At 32.0% G+C, this 14,329-nt stretch overlaps 1 protein-coding gene across 1 annotated transcript in view; it reads right to left on the reverse strand.

The window, feature by feature from the left end:
• Positions 1-3,021: 3,021 nt before the first annotated feature.
• The window catches only part of LOC145260355 (uncharacterized), a 29,393-nt gene continuing 18,085 nt past the window's right edge, over positions 3,022-14,329 (reverse strand). Inside the window, exons 3-6 of the mRNA XM_080118288.1 lie at positions 12,625-12,738; positions 11,994-12,137; positions 8,704-8,821; positions 3,022-4,141 (exon numbers count right to left, since the gene is read on the reverse strand). Coding sequence (XP_079974414.1) covers positions 3,181-4,141; positions 8,704-8,821; positions 11,994-12,137; positions 12,625-12,718 — 1,317 coding nt within the window. The 5' untranslated portion in view covers positions 12,719-12,738 and the 3' untranslated portion in view covers positions 3,022-3,180. The remainder of the gene's footprint in view (positions 4,142-8,703; positions 8,822-11,993; positions 12,138-12,624; positions 12,739-14,329) is intronic.

The raw sequence follows: 14,329 nt of genomic DNA on the forward strand, positions 1-14,329 counted from the left end.
AATATTTTAAACTACCTGATCATATTGCATTTTAGTGTTATGGAATTTAAATCTCTCCAAATATCTTGTAACATTAAAAAAAAAAAAAAATGGATGGGAAATTTTATAAAAGTTATTTAGTATTTAAAATCAATAATTTCAATTAAAAGGTTCATATTTCATTATTTGATTTTCATAATTTCTTCAATTTTGATTTCAATGTTGATTTAAAAGAGTGGTTTTTGTCCAGAATTCACCCTAATAACAAAAATAAAGAAAAATCTGTATGATGTATATATGACACAAAAACATCACATTTCAAAAATCACGTAAATTAAGTATTAGTTTAAAAAAAAAATCAAATTTTAATGAGTAGCGAGGAGAGACTGTCTTATCCGCTATTTTCAAAACAAAGTAAAAAAACAAGGGAGATAACTCAATAATTCAAACTTATGATTTATGTTGTAACTAGCCTGGGTGCCCGGCGTTGCCCTCGGGTGTTTGGAGGTATGCTTAGAGAGAAAAAAAAAAAAAAAAAAAAATGGTAGTACGTAGGCAGCTCGAACCCGTACTGCGAAGGAGGAAATGAATGTGAAAAAAAAAAAAAATAATATGACCTCTTTGCTGTTGCGACCAGGTTGAAAATACTGGCGAAAAAAGCGACTCCCTCCCTGTAGAAAAGTGCCCAGTTGAGGATGAAGAAATTAATGTTTTTAGTCAATTTTTAGATATTTGCTGTCCAAAGGGTCGAGCTTCAAAATGACACTAATACCGATCTCCTGAAAATCCGTCACCTCTGTCAAAAGTTTTAGGCAGACATACAAACATATATACATACATTTAAACAGACAGGTGAGATTTATATTACAGCAGATGTCTACAAATTCTCATTAATCGATTAAAAATGATTTTCTTTATAAAAAATAAAACAACTTGATCAATACATTTCTGGGTTTTTGAGATGAGGATCGATTATTTGTATTATTTAGATTTTTCAGACTATTGTTCTCATCTTGAGTGTCATTTTCACAAGGTTTCGGCCGATGCAACCTCCGACCTTCTTCAGGTGTATCTTATAGGACTTGGGAATCTGGGAGGAATTTCGAATGGAACTATTTATTTATTTCACAAGGGTAGCATGCCAATTACTTAGAACCGCTATGCAGTCATGGCTGACGGAATGAGAGCACGCTATCCCGATGAAGTAAATATAAGGTTCCATTCAAAATTTTGCCTAAATTCCAAAATTCGGCAAGATACACCTGAAGTAGGTCGGAGGTTAGACCGACCAAAATGTTGTGAAAATGACACTCAAGATGAAAGAATCCAAATAATATGAATATTTGATCAAATTATGTGATTTTTGGAATGTGATATTTTCATTTTGTCATGGGTATGTACATCATAAAGATTTTTCTTTATTTTTGTTTTTTGATATAGGATGAATTATGGACAAGAAATAAAAAAGTTTACAATCAAAAACAAGTTGAAGAAAAAAAATGTTTTTTTAACTGGCCTCGGTGTTTATGGCAGTTATTGAGTTTGTTTTTGTCTTTAATTCAGCAATGGACACATTCTTCTCTGATGAGATCCGCAATAGAAATTTATAAATATTTAAATAATGTTGATTAATGTCATTTTTTTAATTAAGTATAAACAGATTGAATAAGTAATTAAAAGAAAAAAAAATATTTATTATTTTTTAATAAATATAATTTTTCAAATGTCATTATTTTTTAATGAATATTAATTGATAATGTTATTTTACAAATATGATTTGCTCATTTATTAGTTTTTTAAATTATTTTTTAATTATATAGTATTTGCTCATATATTTTTTATCTTTAGTATTTATTAATATATTATTATTTTTTATGAAAATTATTTCTTCATATATTATTAATTAGTTTTTAATGAATGATTTGTTTATACATTATTTGTTTTGTTCATATATTATTAGTAGTCTATTATTTTTAATTAATATTATTTATTTATATATTATTATTAATTTATTATTTCTTAGTGAATATGATTTATTTTTATATTATTAATTTATTATTTTTTTAATCAATATTAATTATTCACATATTTTTTTTTCACTTAAGGATAAGGGTTAATGAATGTAAGGTGGTAATGTAGTAATCGTTAATGGTATAAATTGGGTAGAATTTGATTATTTATAGGAACGGTCCAACAAGAACTTTTTTTACATTGAACTTGAAGGTTACCATATTGTAATAAGCCAATGGAACAGTGTTCTACAGGCGGGCAGTTCTAGGACAAAACACTTTGTTCATGGAATTTGTGGTAATATTTAGGCACAGATAGGGAGTAGGGGAAATTGCTGATCGTGGTTGAAGCTAGTCGAGTGTTTTTTGTGAAAGTTTGGCAAGGAGGACCATAGCTTGGAACTTAGTCGAGCACTTGCCATGAAAATAATTGATTTTTATGACTATTACTTTTTAATGAATATGATTTTTTTCATATATTTTTATTATTAATTTATTATTTTTGCTAATTAATTATTTCTTGATATTTGTTTATGTATTATTATTAATAATTTATTATTTCTTAATATTATTTTTCATGTATTATTATTATTGGTTAATATTATTATTATTATTATTCTTAATTTATTATTTCTTAATATCATTTTTCATGTATTATTATTATTGGTTAATATTATTATTATTCTTAATTTATTATTTCTTAATATTATTTATTCATGTATTATTATTATTAATATTTTTTAATATTATTTGTTTATATATTATTATTATCAATTATTATTTCTTAATGAATATTATCTGTCGATATATAATTAATAATTTATTGTTTTTAATGAATATTATTTATCATATATAATTTTTATTACTATTATTTTTTAATAAATCTCAGTTGTTCATACATTTTTATTAAATTATTATTTTTTAATATCTTTTATTCATATTTTATCCATTTATATATTCAACATTTATTTTATTTCTGACATTTACAAAAATTGTAAAACTCATAAAATTACTTTTTTATATAAAGCGATAATTCCAATTGAAAAATCCATATTTTAATATATTTCTAATAATTAATTTTTACAATTTCAATTTCATAAAAAAAAGGATGTTTACAATTGAGAAAGTCAGTAAGAAAAAAATATTCTTTTAAAAAAATAAGTCACAGGTTATTTCAAGCAGTCGTAGTTCTCTACCGAAATATCGGTTGGAATTTTAGATATTGTTGGAGCGTTATTGGCAAAGGCAGACGATCAATGTCACATGATCTCGACAATTGCTGCAGGATGGCAATCCGGCATTGGCTTTGTAGATTTAGAATTCTGGGCATTTGATAAATCAGCAAACTAACCTCATTATCATCAGAACTCTGTTTGTAGTCGAGGACTCTCATGTAGCTACCACACCGGGAAAAAGCCAACTGATAATTCACCCTGCAGATTCGAATAAGGCCCGGAAGGCAAGACGTGAGATACTTGAGCAAAGTTATCGTATCGGCATTGAATAGGTAGATATCAGAAAAGGCGGTCACGCCAAACCGGTTGTCGGTCAGTTTTTGGACAATAAGCAGTGTTCCGTCCTTGCTGTAGGAGAGGTCAAACCGACTGCTGCCAAATAGCACAGGCAAACATAGATTGCTACGGACAACAACGCTAGAGTCTTCCAGCGAATAGGTGACCAGTTCGTTGCAGATTCCCGTCGCTCTGCACTCATAATTGGCGACTGCAATGCGTGACCACTTGAAGCGTGGATCAAATGCAACATAAGGTTGCACGGCATGATTTAGGGTGATAACCTTCAGCACTTGGAATGTCTCATGTGAGTATATGTAAAGGTCGTAGCTAGACATTCGACTAATTTCGGAGAAAGAGAAGAAAAGAATGGCAGTGTAGGAGCAATCTGGCGTGATGTCGCCGTTTACGATTGTCATATTTTCCTTTGGTGATGGCATGATGCCAAGAATTTGTTTCTGTTTAATGTCGACGATTGGGAACGAGAATTGGTTGACGATTCCTTGCTGCCGATGAAGAATTAGGAGAAGCAAGTCATTGCGACATGCTAAAGCCACGCTGCTCAGCTCGTAGTCTGCATTGACAAAAGTTGGTAACTGGCATTTACTTGTGTAAGGGATCAGGAACTTGGAAGATTTATATCTGAGAAAAAAATAAAATATAATAAATAAAAATATAATGAATAAAAAAATAAAATTTAATGAATTTATATCAAAGAAAAAATAAAATATAATGAAAAAAAATAAAGTATAATGAATAAAAAATAAAATATAATGAATAAACAAATGAAATACAATGATTTTATATCTGAGAAAATAAAATATAAAAAATAAAATATAATGAATAAAAAATAAAATGAATAAAAAATAAAATGAATGAAAAATAAAATGAATGAAAAATAAAATGAATAAAAAAATAAAATGAATAAAAAATAAAATGAATAAAAAATAAAATGAATAAAAAATAAAGGAATAAAAAATAAAATGAATAAAAAAATAAAATGAATAAAAAATAAAATGAATAAAAAATAAAATGAATAAAAAAACATAATGAATAAAAATAAAATGAATAAAAAAATAAAATGAATAAAAAATAAAATGAATAAAAAATAAAATGAATAAAAAATAAAGGAATAAAAAATAAAATGAATAAAAAAATAAAATGAATAAAAAATAAAATGAATAAAAAATAAAATGAATAAAAAAACATAATGAATAAAAATAAAATGAATAAAAAAATAAAATGAATAAAAAATAAAATGAATAAAAAATAAATTGATAAAAAAATAAAATGAATAAAAAAAGTAAAATGAATAAAAATGAATGAAAAAAATAAAAATGAATAAAAAATAAAATATGATGGCATGAAACGTTTTTCATGAAAATTAAATTATACAGTATTATTGGACAAATGTTAAATATAATTAGATCCTTCTTAAGCAAGAGGAAAATCCAGGTTGTCCTTCATGGATGTACATCCAAACAGCATAATATTAATGCAGGAGTGCCTTCGGATGTTGATCCTTGGACTTTTATTATTCCTGATATTCATAAACAACCTCTCTGATAACAATGTGTCTGAGATTGGTATATTTGCACTCTACAAGAGGTATGAGGAATAACGGATGTACACATATCTAAGGCAACGGCAGAATCCTTAGAAAACGGCCACAGTTGAATGAGGCTGTAAATGGATGTTAAACATTTAATGCTACTAAGACTAAGCTTCTTTCCTTTTATAATTACAAGAAACCTTCTCAATCACTGATAACTGTTGTGCCGTGGAACAACAATGAAAATAAGAACAATCAAGTCGAGGTTTGGTTAAGGAACAAGGGTATTAACAATAATGTACAAAGATAGGAAAGCGTGTATATCTGCTCGGCACTCGGCTAGCAGTTGAAGTGCAGTCACATCTCTCTCACCGGTGTTGGAATTACTAGCACCATTTATAGTGCTAATCGATGTAAATTCCTCTGTTCAAGGAAGGTCGGTATAACAATAACCATGACTAATAACATCTTACCTAAGAGTTTTACCTTCACGGGAAACATAAACTAGAACAAATACATCAAAAACATTGCCAAGGCTGCTGCAAAGAAGGTGAGTTCTCTCTACCATGCTAGAAAATTACACACATGAGAGTATGCTGTATCTCTCCAAAGTCACGATTCACCCATGCGTGGAGTATTGTTGCCACAGCTGGGTTGGTGCATCTACGACTAGTTTCTCATTCTTAAAAAAAGAGTCTCCAATCTAATAGGGCCTGTATTGTCAACTAAGCTCCAACCCCTGTTCCATCACCAGTGTTGCATCCTTGTGCATATTTTACAAGTATTTTAATGGAATTTGCTCTGATGAACTCAACACACTTGATGTACATACCCCCGACAAACCCGTTTAGCAACAAAATCCCACCCCTTCATTGCAGAGGACCCTAAATGCAGGAAAGTCTTCTACTCTAAAAGCTTCTCCCCTCAGACTGTTAGACTTTCGAATTCCCTCCCTATTACCTACTTCTCTGACTTTAAGTTTAAATCTAATATATAAAAGGTTATGTCTGTCTGTCTCCATATTTTCAAACTATCTATTCCGAAACTAAAAGTTTCAGAGCGGCACTAGGGGCCTCAAATGATTGGATTTTTTATGGACCGTTCTTTTATGGTTAAAGTAGGTTTTAATGGGTCAAAATTAAAAAATCGTTACACATTTTGTACCTTCATCTTAGTTAATTTTTAATCATTTCATATGCGTGTCACGTTGGTACAGTGGAAACGTCATCAGCTTTGAATGCTACAGTTTTGCTTTCGGTTTTGATTCTAGCTGATGGTACCCAAATACTTTTTTTTTTACTTTTGAAATCACGACGATAATAATATATACGAAATCTGGACAAATTAAAATATCAAATTCAAGCAAAGTAATATAAACAGATATCTCACTCATCTTCTATAAACATTGTCCTGGGGTGAACATGAGTTAAAAAAACAAAAACAAAAGCAGGTAAAGATCCATGAATTTCAATAATATGTCTCCTTCCCCTCCTCTGGTTGCATATTTTTGCTAGTATATATAATGCACTGAGTAGGAATGCACCAATAAACAAATTGGCTAATCGTCGGATTAACAGCTAATGCCAATTTATCAGCAAATTTTGTTGTCATAATATTAATTTAATTACAAAGTGAAACAATAAAGTTGTCACTCTAAAGAAAACAACACTACAACTTTATTTTAAAACTTATTGAAAAAAAATCAATTCAGGTAACTTGATTATGTAGTAGAACTGAGACATCTATGCAATGTAGCCGCCTTCAGCCTCAATCACTGTCTTGATACGGGCCCAGAACTGCGAGTATGCCTTTTCCACAAGCGCCAGTGGGAGCTCGGTGAATACTTGGTGGATGACAGCAATCAAGCTGACTTTGGTGTTGTGAGAGGTCATGTTGGTACGGGTAATGTTCTTGATGTATGACCAAACAAAGTAGTCCAGCGGGTCTAGGTCGTGGAAAGAGGGGGTCAGTGAAAGAAGGGTACAAAGTTGTAGCACTCCTTCTGAAGCCAAACCTGGGTCTCTTTGGGCTTGTAGGCTGGCGCAGAGTCCTGCTGCCCCACCTAGGATCTGCCAGTGGTACCTGATTGCACCAGGGAACCACCACACTCTTTCACACATCTAGGTACACTTTGGTCATGACTTTCAAGCTGACTTCAAAGATGTGAGGTGGCATGATGTGGCCCTCACTCGAAACCACTCAAAGACAATAATTGTAGCTGGAAACTTCATTGAGCTGTGTCCTCAAGTGTAGAACTGTTTAGATTTGCATTTTGAAGGTGCTGTCAATGGTCCTGTTATCATAACTTGGATTGGTAGAGAGCCTGAGTTGTACAGCAGCACATCTCTGATTTCGCTTGCTGAATATTGTGTCACTTTCAGACATGATAGAAAGCTCCTATTGTTCTTGGGATTTGTACATAACTAGCCAACTAGTAGATAGTCTGCAATAAAAAAAAAATGTTTTTCATCAGACGGAAATGGAATCATGTTGTCTTTTCTAAGGCGACAAGTTCCATCCTGTATATGATAAACAGAGACAAATTATCTACCTTTTTTGTTTACTGGTGAAAATTCACTGAAGGGACATGTACCGTCTACACCATATTTTCGCATAACAGGCATAACACATAGCCTTTTGCAACAGGGTTGAATTTGAGTCCAATAGAGGTAAGCATATGGAAAATATCTCCTTTCGCCTCCTATCGAATTAACATTATTATTTAAAAAAAAATCACTGTCAAAGAAAACTACTTCAGTTTTCACGTTGAAGATTTGTGCGGTAAATTGCAAGCACATGCAAACCATTCAGTCATACTCTTGTTCCTCATTTTTGAACCCGTGCTACCATTACATATATATTTTTTTTTTTTTTTTTTTTTTTTTTTTTATTTATTTATTTAAAAAAATTTTTTTTTTTACTTAAGTGGAACCTTTCTTACCACTGTTAAACAATTCAATAAATCAATGGAAACAAGATTTTTTATCTTATCTAAATGATAAAAACTTGTGTGTCTACTTTCCTAGATTCAAATTTAAATTTAAAAAAAAAAATGGCATGGAAAATACCACTAAAAATTGGATTCCACATCTTCTATTTTCGACTGATGATAATGAAACAGAATCAGGATAATATTCTTCAAACTTGTGCCATTATTAACCAGCAGAATGTCTAGTATTTATCAGGCAAGGGTGCGCAGTATTATGATGTATGGAAGTGAAATTTGGCCAGTGAGGATTGAGGATATGTGTTGCATGGAGAGAAATCATATGTTAATGATGCAATGGATGTTATGAGTCTTGAAGAGAGGCTAAGTTATGTTGATTTCAGCGGAAGATTAAATCTGGACAGCATAGGGAGATGTGTGCAAAACAGGAGACTATGATGGTATGGCCATGTTGAAAGAATGGTTGTAGATGAAGAACAGTTGAGGAGTAATAAAAAATGGATAAGAGAAAAAGAGAGAGAGAGAAAAAAAGATCTGGCCAAAGATAAGTTAGTTTGGAAGTTAATTTCTTAAAGCCATCCAACACATGTCAGCAAGGAAAATGGATGTTAAACTAATGATGATGATGATACTAAATACCAAAACCGGATGAAGAAGAAAATGAAGATGATGAAAAAGAAAAAGAAAAAGAAAATTTCTTATCACCTGATCTCCAGATGTTTCCAACCTTTTTGAAAAATTATTCTGACAAATTTGGAGCAAACTGAACCATCACAGTCAACTTCTCGACAGCAATATCGGGCATTTTGAAAGCCATACGTTTCTAAAAAATAGAGTGAAAATAAAAAATAAAACTATACAGTTTTAACTGAGTCAAAATAGTAATCAAATAGAGATATAATGACATTTTTAAAATGATTTAACAATTTCTATATATAAAGCAAAGTTGTTTGTATGTGTGTTGTGGCATCACAGTTAAATAATTGATTTAAGAGCCAAACTAACCATAGATTCAGAATCAGCAGCTTGGATCGATGTCCTTATCGATGTCAGAAGTTTTTCAACCTTTTTTAAAACTTATCACTCAAAATTAAAAGTATACAGTTTATTTTCTGAATAAACTGCTTCTCTCAATTACATATTCCCACAAAGAAGGTAGCAAACAGTTTCACTCTCTATATATTTGCTACTCACATGTACCTCTTTAACACCGGTTCCCTTCTTAGTATAAGAGAAATTCTTTTACAACATCCAAAACAAAACATCTCCATTATTTCATTTTAGCTTCATTATTCTCTTCTACATAATACGTAAAGTTATAATAAAGGCACATCAAAGTCATAAACGGTCGTATAAAAAGTCATATAATAAAATCATAAAAGTAGACACAAAAAAAGAGGGTACTCGTGCAGGCTGCTCGGCTTTACTCGGAACATGGCATCAACTTCCGGCTTTCGCTGATTATCAAGACGTAACAACGCTACTTATGGAAAATACTGTGGAAAACATTTAAATATAATAAAATCACCCAAAAAAAAAAAATAAATAATATAAAAAAAGAAACAAGAACTGCATGCTTCCCAGCTGACTACAACTTCTTTTTTTTTTTTTTTTTTTTTTGCAATTAATTTCACTCCAAACAAGGCACATTGCCACTTTGATGTAGGGGCTACTATCAGGGACATAAGCTACAGGGGTACTATGTGGGGAGTTGGGCAGCAAGATGTAAGTTCACGTTACACTTGAACTTCTGCATGTCAGTACAGTTGGGGAAGCAGGAACTCGGAAGAGAATTTCAAAGTCCAGCGGTTCTGGGGAAGAAACTACTGGAGTAGAAGGCTCTCTTACAACTAGGGATCTCAACTGTGAAGGGGTGAGATTTTGCTGCTTGTCGGGTTTGTCGGGGCGTACTTATGTCAAGGGGGCACAAGATTACAGTTAGGATGTCTGCCGTGGAACGGGCTTGCCTAAATCCGTATTGTTGGTCGGTCAGAAGTTTAGCATCTGTAAGATGACTAGAGCTTGGTTAATAATGGACTCAAATATTTTGGTGAAAAGTGGGAGGAGGTTAATGGGGTGGTAATTTACTGGGTCAGTTCTTTCACCAGAATTCTTGAAAACTGGTACCACAGAAGCAGTTTTCCAGCAGGCAGAAAAGCAAAATTCCTTAAGGCATTTGTTGTAAAGTTTGGAGAGAACCAGCGCTACTTCGGCGGAGCACTTTTTTAATAACATAGCCAGGATGAGATCAGGTCCACATGCTTTTGAAGCGTCAAGATTTTTTATGATGGCATGCGCCTGAGATGGAGTGATTTCCAGATCGTCTCGTGTGGCATCTGTCTGCAAAGGAAAGTAGGGAGGGGGTGGTTTGCAGGGTCCAGTGTGGAGTTGGAGACAAACCGACTGGCAAGCATGTTGACCTTCTTGGTTGCTGACTAAACAACCTCATGATTGTTGGATAGTGGGGGAATTGTTGATTGCCCATTATTTACTACACTGTTGTAAATTTTCCAGAAGTCACGGGTTCCTAATCTCTGTGCTTTGATGCGTTTTTTGGTGGTTTCAATAAATTCTCTCTTAGCTGTCGCTATTTCTTTCTTACAGTTATTTCTAGCTTCTATATACTTCTGTCTATTTGAACTGGACTTATGTTGGTTAAATCTGCGGTACGCATGCTGCCTTTGTGCGATGGCAGCTGCACAAGTAGAAGTAAACCATTTGGGAGAGTGGGGCTTGCTATAAAACTTGGTTGTTTTCAAGTCCAACATAAACTAATTCTTGATGAACCGTCCCCTTAAGTAATCCAATCTACCAAATTTCCATTAATAACGACTACTACAATATTATCCCATTGATTACTGTACACTCAATAACCCTTATCCTTGAGTGGCCTCAGGGCCTTGATAGGTGGTGACTCCTATGTAAAAAAAAAAAAAAAAAAATGACCTACTGTAATAATTTCTGTTTTATTCTTGTAACAAATTTTTATAAGCGAAAAAATAAACAAATAAGTTGTATTTTTTTCAACCATTTTTTTGTCAAACCAAATTGAAAAAATTAATAAGATAACCATTTTTTTGTATTTTCCATATATTTTTTTAAAACAAAAGTTTAAAAAAAGAAAAGCAGTTTTTTTTGTGTTTTTCATGTATTATTTTTTGTATTTTTTCCTTTATTTTTATGCCTAATGTAAAGTAAACTTTTTTTTTCTTTTCATGAACAATTTTTTCTTCTAGGGTGAGGCTGGACAACTGGTTTCTTTTCTTTTTTTTTAATTAAATTAAATTAAGAAAGCCGAGATATTCCCTTAGGATTAGGTAGATTTTTCTATGGTTGCATCAGACAATGTCAAATTTTGATAAGCGAAAAAATAAAGAAAGAAGTATTTTTTCAACCATTTTTTTTCAAACCAAATTGAAAAAATTAATAACCATTTTTTAACCATTTTTTTGTATTTTCCATATATTTTTTTAAAACAAGTTTAAAAAAAGAAAAGCAGTTTTTTTTTGTGTTTTACATGTATTATTTTTTATATTTTTTTCTTTATTTTTGTGCCTAATGTAAAGTAAACTTTTCTTATTTTTCATGAACAATTTTTTTTTTTCTAGGGTGAGGCTGGACAATTTTAATTAAATTAAATTAAGAGAGCCGAGATATTCCCTTAGGATTAGGTAGATTTTTCTATGGTTGCATCAGACAATATCAATGTGAGATGTGACAGCAGATGTGGAAGAAACATTTCCGATATATGGTTTAAGATGAAGAAAAAAGGATCGTTACCAAATTTCCGTCTCCACATAAACCCTAACCCCGAAAGATAACTGTTGAAAAGCTGCCAGCTGCTCCTGCATTTAATTTTACTTCCAATATTTTCCGCATATTTTTAGCTGATCAGTATCTTACATCAAATTACAGGTCACGTTCCGAGCAAAGCCGAGCAGATGGTTAGTTACGTTTGGTTCAAATTCTGCACAAGTACTAAAAAGAAAACTGACCTGCAATTGAATCCGATGAATGAGCATCGCCCGAATAAAGCAACTGCCAAGGTTTCTGATAAGGTGGAAGGATTATTTTATATCCTTGATTCTTTGGAGAAATTTTCTTGATAAAATTTCCCATGACATCATGCGTAAAACAGCCTGAAAATGGAAAAGATGATAAATAATTAGAAAGTAGTTAGAGATAACATCTGATCAAAAATAAAAATAATATGCAACATGATCATTTGCAGGGGAGAGTATCTTTATGTGTCTGTGTCATGGGGACGTTTGTGGAATAACTTGTTACATCCTGGGCACGGCAACCAACTCTCCGAGTGTTATACACAATAAAAACAAGGACATTCCCTTTAGTTCAAGAGGTTGATATGACATATTTTATGTCTGCTTCATAGGTCTTCTCTTTGAGTTCTAAGCATCATTACTGGCAGGATTTTCTCATCATAGAATTAATTCTCTCCAGAGAATTATCTGGACTTGAACTGTTGCTGCTGGAAAATAAGCAAACATCACACATATTCTTTATAAAAATATAATAACATTTTTAACTTGCAGCCTAGACAAGTGGTGACTCCTATATATAAAAAAGGTAGAATTTGCTGAAAGACATTAATCTTGAAAGACTTACCTGACGAGTTATGTCTACTGCAAGAATAGAAGGACGAATGTCCAACATCGTATTCTTGCGTCCTGGGGGACAACTTCCTCAGAAAATTACCCATCACGTCATGTGGGAAGCACCCTGTACAGAGGATATAGAAAAAAAATATTTTCTAGTTAAACGTGCAATGTGTCGTAAAATGTTGTGGAAAAATGAAAAGGAGGTCGAAAAAACAAATTCTTTTACATCAGATTATTACAGCAATTCTTACGGATGGATTCCATTGGAACTAGCATCAGATTTTCAATGAATAGTTATTTTTATGGAAAGTGTTCGACTGAGCTTCAGTCTATGGCCCCCCCCCCAGGCCTAAGTTTCACAAGAAACACTCGTCTAGCTGTAAACACTATCAATGGTTCCCCCCACTCTTTGTCTGTGCCTAGACCTGAACGTGGATCCCATGAGCAGGGCTTCTTTCTTGGAACTGTGCGCCTGTGGAATTGTCTTCCGTTTTCCTGCTTTCCGGCTGACTGCGGTATGGTTGTGTTCAGGTCTAGCGTAAATAAGTTCTTGATGAGCCGTTCCATATGAGTTATCAAATTTACAGAATTTTCATTACTAATGATTACTATATTATCCAATTTCTACTGTACACTCTTTAACCCTTATCCTTGAGTGGCCTCTTGGCCTTGATAATGTGGTGATGCCTGTATAAAAAAAAAAAAATGCTAACCAGTTAAAACACATAACATTCTTGAACAAATAACGTGCTAATATTTGTAGGATGCGGATTCAGGTTTTGTACAGATTTTCAGTGTCCATTTTCAAGGACTTTTCAAAGCTTTTTAAGACTTTCTTGAGAAAAAAAATTCAAGTTTTCAAAACAAAATTTGATAATATAAACAATGATATAATAAACTAAAAAAAAACTTAATTGACAACAGGAAAAATCATTATCATTTACATACAAAACAATACGCCCGTCAACAATCATATTTACATTTCTTGACCCACTTATAATTGGTTAACCAATCACGATTAAATGTTATTTTCCCCCCAAATGTAGATTGGTCTAGACTGTGTCTATTTTACTTCTTAATTTCCAGTATTATGGGTACAAGCTTCACATCTCTATATCACAAATACCCAATATTATTATTATATGGAAAACATCGGGTAGTTTTGTGATAAAGGAATATAACTCTTGTGTCCACAAAAATATGATGCAATTATATTTTGATTTTATAATGGTATTTTATTAATACTTAAAAGATAATTTAATAATATTCATTTTGATTTCATGTTTATTATTGCAATGCATGTTTTTACTGGACAAAAAGAATATGATTTTCACGGGATCTTTCAAGACATTTTCAAAATTTCCAAGCTATTTCCAAGCTAATAATAAAATTAGAAATAAGGCCTTCTCAAGGCAAAAGTAAAAATTCCAAGACTTTTCAGGCCTATGCAAACCCTGGGATTATATGACTGCATGAAGGAAGCACCCTGCATGGATGATTACAAAAAAAAACAAAACAAAAAAAAACAACATATTTTCTAGTCAAACGTGTAATGTGTTGCAAAATGTGGCAAAATGAAACAGGGTCAAAATTCATACATGTTACATTTTTTTTTTTTTTTTACAAGAGTTTTACCACTTATCAAGGCCTGAAGGCCACACGAGGATAAGGGTTAATGAATGTAAAGTAGTAGTATAGTAATCGTTAATAGT

This window comes from Euprymna scolopes, chromosome 36 (assembly GCF_053919585.1).
Source record: "Euprymna scolopes isolate OS-2025 chromosome 36, ASM5391958v1, whole genome shotgun sequence".
Taxonomy (NCBI): Eukaryota; Metazoa; Mollusca; class Cephalopoda; order Sepiida; family Sepiolidae; genus Euprymna; species Euprymna scolopes.